This window comes from Caloenas nicobarica, chromosome 2, assembly GCF_036013445.1.
Source record: "Caloenas nicobarica isolate bCalNic1 chromosome 2, bCalNic1.hap1, whole genome shotgun sequence".
Taxonomy (NCBI): Eukaryota; Metazoa; Chordata; class Aves; order Columbiformes; family Columbidae; genus Caloenas; species Caloenas nicobarica.
Genome location: NC_088246.1, coordinates 58,639,727 through 58,652,276, shown reverse-complemented (window position 1 = coordinate 58,652,276; position 12,550 = coordinate 58,639,727). Strand labels below are relative to the sequence as shown.

At 46.6% G+C, this 12,550-nt stretch overlaps 1 protein-coding gene across 5 annotated transcripts in view; it reads right to left on the bottom strand.

The window, feature by feature from the left end:
• Window positions 1–5,202, bottom strand: part of HECW1 (HECT, C2 and WW domain containing E3 ubiquitin protein ligase 1) — a 266,955-nt gene extending 261,753 nt beyond the window's left edge. For all 5 annotated transcript variants that reach the window (XM_065627747.1, XM_065627745.1, XM_065627748.1 and 2 more), the window contains exon 1: window positions 4,968–5,202. Coding sequence is in view for 4 of the 5 variants with exons in the window: in XM_065627745.1 (XP_065483817.1) it covers window positions 4,968–4,997 (30 nt within the window). In the remaining variant the exon portion in view is untranslated. The remainder of the gene's footprint in view (window positions 1–4,967) is intronic.
• Between the last annotated feature and the right edge of the window lie 7,348 nt (window positions 5,203–12,550).

Sequence of the window (12,550 nt, the reverse complement as noted above, 5' to 3'; positions counted from 1 at the left end):
CTCGGCCAGGGTCTCAATAATAGCCTTCCTAACTGCTGCACACACGATCTCTCCCACAGACCTTCTGCTCTGCAGCACGGGAACGCTGCCTGCGCTGCTGCGTCCTCAGAGAACTTTGCAATACAATGGAGTGCAGCGATTCCCCAGGGAGCACGACACTGATCATTTATTTTCATATTTCAAGCAAGAGCACCAGGGTTTCCCCTTTTTTTAAGGTCTAAAAGGGGCAGCTTGCTGTATTGCTCCCCACCTCCGCAGCCTCCAAGCCATCTCAAGTTTCATCTGCATTGTAGGCGATGTTCTGGGCAAAAGGATATGGGGCTGGGATTGAGGTTAGGCAGCTCCTAGCTCATGGAAAAGGAGGAGGAGATGATAAAGTGGAGAGGTTAAGGAAGGAGAATCTTGAGGATCTGAGGTTTCTGTTGCTGCTGCCACCACAGGAAGAGGACAAACAGGAGCTGCAACAGGTACTGCAGCAGGGGAGCCCCACTTCAGGCTCAGCTCCTGCCCTGCTCAACCCAACTCCTCCCTCTTTTCCAAGCAAAAACAGGCTGTGGGCTCAGCCAGCCTCTTGCCCCCAGCAGTCTGCTGCCCATGACAACACCCATTTTGCCTGTACCTTGGACCAGTCTTACCAGTCCATGTTCTGGTGAACCCACAAACATCTGAGATGAGGACATCATCATCTTGCCAAGGGGCAGTCCCAGCCCCTCCTGAGAAGCCCTGTCTGAAGAACCTAAACCTCCTACTTCAGAATTGATGATGGGATACCCTGGCCATGGCATAGCTGATCAAAAATTCCACGACTGACTCATAGCTACCTAGCCACCATTCATTAACTGTAAAGAAAATGACCCCAGGCTCCCTACATCAAAGAACCTTGCCATTTCTTCTTAATTAATTCTAAGTACCTTGCTGGCCTCAAATCTCAGCTGGAAAACATCAGCTGGAGTAGGTGGCATCTCAGCCTGCCCTTTGCTGCTGGATGTACTTCTATTTTTCCCATGTCACATGCCTCCTACCCTCCTGAGATTATCAGTATAAACCAAAACATTGCTGTGTTTTAGGACAAAGGCATAAGTATTTAAGTTCTAGCCTGTTCTAGACTTTATTAGAATTAATGTTCATGATATCTAGGGCAAATAGAAATGTATTTCTAAGGAATTAAACCAAACCCCTGCAGTATTTGCTGCTCAGCCATTGCAGAATCACAACAGCACATGAAATGTTACAAGAGAAATGGGTAAAAAAAGCCTTAAACAGAAGCAAAACTGACTCATCTCCTTATTGCCAAAACTGAGAAAGCCACTGAGCGTAAATAAACAGCAGACATCCTGAAGAAAAGGGGACATCACAATTCCTTTTCATGCTAATAGGCAGATACACAGACTGGTATGAGCAGGACCATCCTCCAGCTACTCCCGCAAGCTGATCCGAGGGAAACAGCTGATGCCACAGTGACATTCCCAGCAGCGCAGGTGCTGCTGCTGGAGGCTGGGGAGCATCTCAGGTGCCGGTGACTCCCAATCCACCGACGGTTCCTAGTTATATATGCTGGAAAGCTGTGACAGCTGCAGGTATAATCCACTCACAGAAACTACGCATATATTTGGATACCAAATGAAACTGGTTTGAGTGGTGTTCATAAAGGCACGCTGGCTCTAGGCTGGCAAGCATCCCCTCTACAGAACGGGAGGCAGAGCGAGCCAGAGCTCTTGCATAAGGCTCCAGCTCTCCTCCCTTGTCTCCAGAAACCCACAGAGACTATAATCTATGCATGCTGAAGGCAGACCTTGCAGGTACCCCTAAGTTTGGAAGAAACTCAGTAGGTGAGACTTAGGACCACAGAGACACTTAAGGAGAACGAAAGTCATTGTGAAGACAAGTTGCGTTGCCTGGCAAAATCCATCATCACAAACTAAGATACTTTGGAGTAATTGCTTTTCTAACATTACTAAAGCCCTTCTGTTTAAAATTTGCAACATGTCTAAGTGGTGGGGAAATGAGGAGGTTGCCTTGCAGGATACTTTTTAAAAGTAGCTTTCAGAGTTTAAACTACAGGGGCAATCTCAATGCCTGCATCCACAAGATGGATTTCCAACAACTTCAAAAAATAGGTAACCCAACCTCTTTGTTAGGACAGCTCTTGGCCCAACACCAACAATTCAACACTATCACTCTCCTTACTTGAATCTTACCCCACTATGCCACAACCACATCTTTTGCAGTATTTGAAAGAACAGCTAATAACCTAAATTCCACTCATGCGATTTATTCAAGTAATTGCATTGCTTGTAAGAAGACTATTCAAAAGGAGACAAGGAGCAGGATTTCATAGAATCACAGAATGTCCTGAGTTGGAAGGGACACACAAGGATCATTGAGTCCAACTCCTGTCCCTGCACGGGACAACCCCGCAGTTCACACCGTGTGTCTGAGGGCCTTGTCCAGTCTCTTCTCGAACACTGTCAGGCTTGGGGCCATGACACCTCCCCGGGGAGCCTGTTCCAGTGCTCCAGCACCCTCTGGGGGAAGAACCTTTTCCTAATGTCCAACCTAAACCTCCCCTGGCACATCTTCCTGCCATTCCCCCGGGTCCTGTCACTGGTCACTAAAGAGAAGAGTTTGGTGCCTGCCCCTCCTCCTCCCCTTGTGAGGAAGCTGTAGACTGCAATGAGCTCTCCCCTCAGGCTCCTCCAGGCTGTACAAACCCAGTGATTTTAGCAGCTCCTCGTATGGCTTCCCCTCTAAACCCTTCACCAGCTTCGTGGCCCTCCTCTGCACCCTCTGCAGTAGCTTTAAATCCATTTTAAACTGTGGCACCCAAAACTGCACACAGTACCCAAGGTGATGCTGCACGAGTGCAGAGCAGAGTGGATTTAGCACTGCCTTGAATGAACGCTACTTAGCATCAGATGTAGCACATGCGAAATTCCACAAAGCTTCACAGGGATTATCTCACAATTGCAAAAAAGCTAGATCGTGTGCCACTGAAAGATGCACTTAACCAGTTTTAGCCAGTTATTTATTGGAATACAATAAATACCATGTTGTTTATTAGAATGCATTTAAAATACTGAGCATATGGATTTTGAATCCGTTCTTTGGGATGTTCTGAGTGAATGTCCACAGTTTGTTTTCAAATAAATCACTGCCACATTCAGATATTGATAGTTCCTGATAGAGTCACTGAGTGCATCAGTTCATGCTCTGGCCTGCTCTGGTTTCAAACGAGAAAGCTGATGAGAAAGAGCTGACTGATGCCAAAAAGGTTAGGAGTCCAAAGCTCAGGTCACATTAAGTCAGCAACACATTAGCGTATGTATCACACCAGTGATAGGACACGCCATCTACCACCGACTTGCACGCCACTCGCTCCTCACAAACACTGTCCATCTGACCAACCTCTCTTTGTTCTGAGCTAACTGCCCGCTCACCCTCCTGAAACAAAAAGTAAATAGTCCCAGTGTTTCCTCCATAAGGACAGATACTCTTCCCCCCGCCCCGCTTCCCAGACTGAGACTGGATGAGTGGTGTTTGTTGACTAAGTGTACACTGCTTTTTACATCTACTTCTGGTTCCAGCATGAAAATCAACATTGCACCTCTGCTGTCCAAATGGGTGTGCATCTCAGAGACAGAGAGAAGTAGAGAGAGCAGCCAGGACACATACAGTACTGCACTTCTTCATAGAACACACGTACTACATGGAGAAATGATAATCCCTTCTTAGTGGAAAATCCAAATTTTCAAAATGAATCCCCAGGCTAAAATGAATTACTGTAATAACTGCAATCCTTGCCTGAGCACTAATCAGAAAGGCGCAGCTGACCACCTGCCATGTGGCACTGCTGGCGCAGCAGCACCCTGTCCCTAATTGCTGCCACCATCGGACAGGGCTAGCTGCCCCACAAAATGAGACAGTAGTGCTGGGAAATATGTGGACAGGAGCATAGCCTGACTGACTGTTGTACAGTCTTACTACGCACCTCTGCTGAGTGCAGCATAAAAAAAAAAAAAAAAGAAGCAGGCACTACTGCAGCTCCAAACAGCAGGATGCAAAAAATCTAAACCCAGGCCAAGTAATTTCTTCTGCAACTATAGAGAAACACACAGGAAACGACGCAAGAGACAACAAAATGAATTGTATGTGCCTGTGTCAGTATAAATCCATTATCTATGCAGGCTGTGAAATGAGAAAAGCAGTATTTGACAATGCTACAGGCTGGGGCAATGTTCTTAACATACTTATAAGTTATTCTATTTAATTGCCAAGGAAAAAATGCAGTTACATAATAACACAAGGTAATAACCAAAATATGAAATCACAAGATTGGCTTACAGCAGAGCGGGGAAAAAAAAGGCAGTTTGAGCTTTAAATTTTGCTGCATTGTCAAGGAGCCAAGAACCAAATCTGGGGGCTTCTTCTTTTACAGGGAAGGGATGTAACCACCTAAAATTCAGCACGGGACTCTTCATCACCGCCTACGCGCATCCACATCCCCAAATGATGTCAATCCCTGCCGGCACATCGCTCATCATCATTCTACACTATTTGTTCGCTAGTGAAATTCAGCTGCCAGGCCGACAGCTAAGCCCGTAACCCACCAGGGCCCATATGCTGCACGGAGAGCAACACCCCTCGGCCACCCCCCCCGCCCCGCAGAAGTGCCCACGGACACGGGGGGTCCCGCTGCCGCACAGCCCGGCCGGCCCCGAAGCACAAAGGCGGGCAGCCGCGCAGCCGGGCGCGGATGACAGCGCACACCCACGACCCGCCACCGCATCTCGCCGGCCGGGCGGGGGCTGCCGGCCCCGGGAAGGGCCTTTCCCGGCGGCGGGGGCCGCCGACAGCCCCATCCCGCCTCGTACTTCTCCGTCGGGAGGTAACAGCGACCCACTCCCTCCCTCCCCACGGGTCTCCCCCCCTCCCTCAACCCGGGGCCGGGCGGCACCAGCCCCTCGTACCTGGACAATGCCGGCCTGGGCACAGCTCATGCTCCCCCGGCGAGGGCAGGTCTCACATCCCACACGTGCGGCTCAGGGCTCGCCGCCTGTCAGCCGGCAGGGAGGGAGGGGAGGGGAGGACGGGGTGCGGGCGCGTCAGCCCCCGCAGAGCCTCACCATCGTCCAGCACCGGCTGACACGCCCGCAACGCCGCCGCGCTCCCGCCTCCTCCGCCCCGCCAGCCTCCTCCCACCCGGCCGCCTGTCGCTGGATACCGGCCGCCTGGAGCCACCCACACACCGCGGCGGGCGCCCGGCAGCGCCGCCCGGCCCGCCCCTCAGCGCGCCGCCTCACGCCCGGCCCCCGCCTCCCGCCCGGCCCGGCCCGGCCCGGCGGCGTCCCAGGCCGCCCGGGGACCGGCCGGCGGTTGCCTCCCGCCCGGAGCAGGCCGTGTCCCGCCGGCTTCCCCGCGTCCTCGGCCGCCGCGACCGCGCTCCTGCCAGGCGGGCGCGGACCGAGGCGCGACGCTGCCGCTCCCTCCCTCCCCTCAACCCATGCCCAGCACCCCGAGCTCTCCCTCAGCCGATCTCCCCCCACCCAGGGGGATCTACCTTGCTGCACATGGGCACGGAGGCAGAAAAATTAACCCATTTTCTTTTTCGCCCTCTCTTTCAGGCCTGCAGCCTTCCCACCGACTCTCCATCAGTGTCCTGGTCTTTGGCGCGAACCTTAATTCCTTTTCCCTTGCACGCACAGAAACAAAAGCTCGGGCAGCGCTGCTGCCCTAGGAGCTGTACCTCCTCCCCTGGGGGGCACGCACACTTACACACCCTGATCTCCAGCCTCTCCTCCCGGACCGTGCTTTATGAACTGCACCCCTGGACAAAGACGGCTGCAGGACCACAGCTGGGAAGAGGACAAGTTTCAAAAGGCAGTCCAGGATCTAGGCAGAGGTGCTAAACACTCCTTTCTCCCACAGGTCTTGCATTGGTCCTGTCCCTGGGCAGATCTGCTCACCATATCTCCATTGAAGCGAATTTTGTCCCTAAAACCATGTTTGCATCCTCCACTCATACAAGTTTATTTGGAACTAAAGATTACTGTGCCTCCTATGAGTGCAAGAGATATTTTTTCTTCTAATTTTCTAATCAACACACTCTGAAATACTTTGAGACATTGTGGCCTATAATTTCCATTTGATCATCTCATTTCCTTTCTTAAAGAGGTGAAACAGGAGAAATTAGAACTTTGTATCAGCAGAAACCTCGGAAGAAATATCTAATTGAATTCGGGAAGGAGAATGGCTTGGTATTTTATTACATTAGTGAAAGAAGAAATACATCTACAACCAGAACTACTGGCACGCAAGACCAGGGAGTGGGCTTAGGTCCCTGTGCAGTCTGGTGAAGCCATCCACTCACCATAGATTGCAGGAGATCATGCTAACAAATACCTACAACAGGCCTCCAGCCAGGTATTTGCCTCCTTGTTTTAAAGCTGTATATCAATGCTTGCACTGAAACTGCTCATGGTAGACATGTGCTTTTGCTCTCGCACTTTGGGAGTCTAAATAAGGAGCAATAGAATAAAGATGAGGGACGGAGTCAGAGGCATGGAAAAGTGAAGTAGTTTACCCAAAGGTCACACAGCAAGTTGCTGGAAGAGAGCAAAGAACTGATCCAAACCTCCTCACTCTTAATTCATTGTGTTTCCCCAACTCCTTCTGCTCAAGTGGGTTACTACATCATGTATTAATCTCAGACACGCATCTCATCCTCAAAGGTGGACGCATACATTCATTCTATCAAAGACATTAAGTCAGCTAAAAAAGGAAAAATTGATAGATGCACATGCTCTAAAAAACAGTCTGAGTTCAGCAACTCAAACTCCAATCCTGATTCTGAGTTGCAGAGACAGCTTAACATTGTGGGTGTGCAAGGAGGAACCAAAACCCTTATCAGCACATTTCAGGACCATGAGACTTCAAGCACAAGACCTTGCCGTGCTCTGTGGAGCTGGAGAGAGGAACCCCTTTAAGGAGGACTGAGCATGTGCTTTCCTCTTTACTACCTACCAGCCCTGCTTTCCTTTCAGACTGAAAAGAACATCCTGAATCTCCTACAGGAGAAGGAAGTTGAAAATTGTCCTCTGTTGGAATTCAACTAAAACCAGGGAGGTCAAAATTAAGATCAAGAGGCAAAAAGGCATACATACCTCCAGATGATGTACATTCAAATACTGAGCGAAGAAAAATGTGACAACTGACTCAGAAAATGAACCAGGCTTTGAAAAGGATATTTTGCCTTCCTGTTCCTCAAAAGAAGAAAATTATACATATAGGAAATGAAGTGCTTTCCATTGTAACTTTGCATTTTACTGAAAAGAGAGTTGCATAATGCATAAGGAGCTTTAAAATTAGACTAAAGTTTGGCAGTTCAGATGCCAATCTATATTATAAACAAACTTCTGAATTTTATACGCCTACCTATTGTAAACTCCCCAACCTCCCACAGCCTAAGAAAACCAGCAAATTTTGCTGTCCCACAGGCATGTCAACAACTTCTGGTATCTTTTCAGCTAGAAGTTAAGGCATACTCATGCCTCAGGACAGGTCTACAGACAGCATAAGGTAAAGATGATTTGGGCAGCTGGTGACCAAGATGCACGCCTGTTTTACAGGGAATTTTGCAGAGAATTTTGCAGAAGTTTGGCAGCCAGAGAGTAGTCCTGTGAAAGTGGGAAATGGGAGGAAAAAAAATTTGGCTTGAGGAGGGTGGAAAAAGATGAAGCAATGGTATTTTTCCCTACCAAATATTTCTGGGAGACATAGGCCAACATTCTTGAGTTGGCATAGAACTGATTCCATTGCATATCCAAAATCTGTCATTCTGGTGGCTCACTCATGAGGAACTTCTACTTAGTATAGCATAGTATTTTGAACAGTTTATAGTTATTTTAAAATGCTTTGATCAAATAAGTGACAAACTGGGAAATTTTAGTTATTCTTAAGTAACGCCAGGTACATTTTCATCTGGAAAAACAGACAGATATGGTGACGTTGTCGTGTTACAGCCAATAAAAAAAAAGCCACATCAATGTCCTCCTCGGCAATACTCTCGACTTGAGCTGATCTGGGTGATGACAGAAGGACTGAGTAAGGCTCTCACAGGGTTTACTCATATCTTACATTTGTAGATGGCCAGGTGCAAACAGAACAACTTCCCCCAAACCCAAAAGCGCTTTTGTGAAAGAAGAAATAGTCAGCTTCTAAATCCTTTACTAAGCATGCTCCTTCCTTAAAGCTGTATAAAACCTGTGAGTAACTTCAAGCTGCTTAAGCTTTATATTGCCCTTTTAATCTGTCAAACATAGGAGTTCAGCCATTATCCTACCACTGGTCCTGTGTGGCCATTGTATGAGTGAAGACCAGATGACTGATAAATAGAAATCCACCACCTTGGTAGAAGTGGCAGAAAACACTGCACTGAGAGGGTTGTGTAATAGTTCAGATGCACATTTGGGCATATCCTAACTTTTTTGCTGGATTCATCTCCAGTTGAGCTAGATAATATGTATGCAAGGACTTCTCTTTCTTGCAAGACAGTATTCATTAAATTTTACAAATAAACACGATTTTTGCAGATAAAGAGACTGCCACTCAAGTGATATACCGCATCATTTCTGGATACTAGAATCCTTTATGTCCAACTCATATTCTCATACCTGGCTCATATGGCTTCTCATTTTGGATTATTCACTCTGTTGGGACTCAGAACTCCGTTACGGACTTTGACACACACAGGCTGTCTTTAAAAAGGCACTTGGCTGATGGTGTCTAATGTCTCTTACTATATTTTGCCTTACACAGATGGGATTGCTCATATCTCGGCTGAATGCTGTGCTTATGCAAAGCAGTAGATCCTTGTCTAATATAGGTGCTAGGACTTCAGGCTCTGTCAGAGTGCTTTCTTTAAGCAGCTCTTGGGCACAAACTGCCTTTTTCTTGGACACTATGTCCTTCCTTCCTTCCTGGCAGCCCAGATCTGAATGTGTAGTGAGGTGACAACAGACTCTCTCCTAAAAAGAGATGACCAAGGATTATAATTGCTGGGTAATGACATGGGACAGGGCAAGAGTGATTTCTACCCCAGCAGGACTGCAACCCCGATAGCTACCAACCCTCTTCCTTGCAGGAGTGAGCAGCACGTTATGCAATAGCCTGAACTTCATCCCTGTTTCATCCTGGGTGTACAGAGGAGTTTCTTTACGCAGGTACTGAATTATTGGAGCTTTTACCTGACTTGATCAGAAGAATTCCAGCCCTTCAGCTGCAATCATCTGCATGGCCTAATTTTTGCTGTTTCACCTAATTGTTTTACATGTAGATATACGCTGGCTTGACATTTCTCCCTGCTAAGTTCATTTTCTTCTACCTTGATTCTCTTTCTGGAGCAAATGCTAACCAGCTTCAGAATAGAAGGAGGTTAAATATTAGCATCCCTGGCAGAAGAGATACACAATGATTACGCAACATTATTCTACATGGGCTAACATACTGCATATTTTTTCCTGAATAAAGCCTGTGATAATCCTACTAAGAGACCAACTATTTTTACAACTAAGGCTCCACTTAAAGGAAAAAAAAAATATAAAGCATATTCAATGATGGAAAGATTGAGCCCATATCCCAACAAGTTGTTCAGTCAGCAATGAAATGATTTAGATGAGTGTCCCTGTAGCTCATTTGATATGTCCTGTGAATGATGAGTTCACATCATAGCTTTTTCTCCCCTACCAGGAAAGTCAGGGTGGGAAGACACATTATAAGGGTCTCTTCTCTACCTGTCTGGCACAAAACTTAAAAGAACTTGATTTGAGACTCCCCCATCTAATGTGCATGAGAGGTCTAAGCTGGTTTAAAGATTACATGGGTTGCATGTAGTCAGATGCTCAAAGTAATTATGTAAGTCTTATTTTCTTAGGAATCCACACTAAAAGAGGGGAATAATTAACTCATTGTCTATGAAAAAAAGTCAGGAGTCTAAAACGTGAAAACAACAATGAAATCAGGAGAGAACAAGAGACCCCTGGAGAGTCACAGCACCAGACTGATTTGGCTTTATTAACATATATTTAGTTTTAATTTCAACTGGAGACCTCCTCTGAAGGGGCAAAGTGAAAAAATATCTTGTTATAGGAGTGGGTTTTGAAGGTACTCCCCCAACAGGAATAATTCTGATAAAGACTGACCAAGTTCACCTTTCACACAGGCAGTACTGAGGAGACAACTATTCATGTGCTTAGACACATGTTTTGACATTGTGTTAGAACAAAGCCAGAGAGAGGTTTTTCTTCTCTTGATGAGGGTGGGTATTCAAAAGGGATGAATGAATCCCCACTGAAAGGGGATGCATCTGGTTTTGCTGTGCACCCAATTCCTGATCTGGTGGTCCTACCCCTTCCTGCCCAGGCTTTCCCCTGGCCTTTTGGTAATTAAGTTCAGCTCGTTAATCCAGCAGACAGTAACCCACTGTTTTGCTGGTTTAATTTTCTACTAGCTGAACTGGGGTAAAACCAACAGCTCCTACTGGTACATTGGAGAGAGGGGTGAAATCACTTGGACTGCAAAAGAGGAAAAAAAAAAAAGTGAGATTTCCCTTTTATGGGGCAATTAAGCCTGTTGGATCAGTCCAGACTTCTCGTGAGATCCCTCTCAGGCTGAATTGGAAGATCAAGGCCAAGACAAGCAGGGATATTCCTCTTAACTTGTGAGAGTATCCTGAGCCAAAAATCACTGCATACTCAGTAGGGTGGTGAAGATGAGACTTGCTGCCTGCATCCAGGCTCTGGAAATTTTCTTGAAGATGCCAATACTCAGTTGTTCTGGCTTCTCTCTCAAAGGTTTCCAGACAAATCATTAGTAATTTACGTTTTTCTCAACACTGGCCCACCACTGAGTAGCAGGCCTGTTTTAACTAGGTTGGAAGGACTAGAGGAGCTCATTGTCTGTGCTCATTTGGCTGATAAACAATTCAATAGTAACAGAGGGCTGAATTAACAGATGAAGGCAGATGGGTTTATGAAATAAGGAGGGACTGGGAGAGAGGTTATGTTGAGAGAGCAGAAGGATTGGAAAAAGATCAACCAAAAATAGGCCAGCATGTTAAGCCATATGTCTCTTCTAAACATTTTTTCTGCTCTTGTTGTTTGATTGTCACAGTGCTTCACAGATATCTGTTGTTTTGTTCTGAGATTTTCAGGAGTTTTTTTGGGGTTGTGTTTTTGGAGTTTTTCAGTCAATTTTCCACATGAGCCCAAACAAGTGACACCACGCACACTCCATTTTGTATAGGGTGAATACCTTTACTATTTTTACAAATACGTAGAAACACATTAGTATGAATACAGCTATAGTAAGCACAGATCCACAGCCACCCTCAGTAGTTCTGCAATGTCACATCCAACTCCCCATGCAAATACTGCGGAGATAAGTCTGGCATGGGTTCAGTTGCTACTGTCTACCCTCATCTGTCAAACTATCCTACTGAAAAAAGGAAAATAAGCAGATATGCACTTAAATAGCACATCCCTTCCAATTTCAGCCAAAGGAACCTACTACGAAATGTCTTAATCACTCAGGACGGATGTCCTGAGTTTATATGCAGCCCGCTGCAACATTTCTGATGGCCTTTGATTGATATCAGCCACACCAGGTTTAAACTGCAGTGGCCAATAATAAAACACCAGCTTGAACTCCCAACCCAAAGCTGGCAAAATTAAGCTAAGCTGTCTGGTGCTCAAATGCCTATTTTTTCCACACCTGAACACATATCAGTTTTCTTAACAAATTATTACTTCGCTGAATGGTAGAAAAGCATAACAGGAAGACAAAAGCAGTGAGATACAATACCTCTTTGTATGACAATTGTAATTGTTTACAACCTTCCTCCCTAGCACCCTGGTGTAGCCATCTGTCTGTTTCCTCATCTTCTGCACCATCACTCCCTTCTCAGCTTGCAGTCAGCAGGTCCCAGGGCTTCGTCACCTGAACAGCAGGATAACAAGGCTTTATCCAAGCTGTTGCTGGCCCTCCTGGCCACAAGTGCTACCTGCTCTCCTGGTTGAATCCTTGCACCCCCTGATTGAGCCCTGCCTGCTCCTCCAGCTCTGCTGTTGTCCATCTTGCTCTTGCCCTTGCTCTGCTAGCTCTCCTAGCTAATCATGAAAACTTTGCTTGTAGCTGCTGCTCTGTTCTATCAGCATTTCAGCTCCTCTGTCTACCAAGGTCTCTGCACACACAGCGACCTCTTTTAGTCCTCAGCCCCCAGACTGACACCTGCAATCGTGCAAACTTTAAATTGTGCCACCACATCACTGTACCTGCTGGATACTAAGAAAGAACTAGGACATATACATAATTTGCCCACCTCCACCTTTGAACTACAAGAGACAAGACAACAGCTCTCGGCTAGGAAGACTGAGGGCCATGTTTACAGAAGTTAGACATATCAGCTTGCAGGGGCTCTTTGGCATCTAGTAGGTTTAGAGAGCACCTTTTCCTGCCTTTAAACACTCATACAACTTCTGATCTCTAGTTACAACCA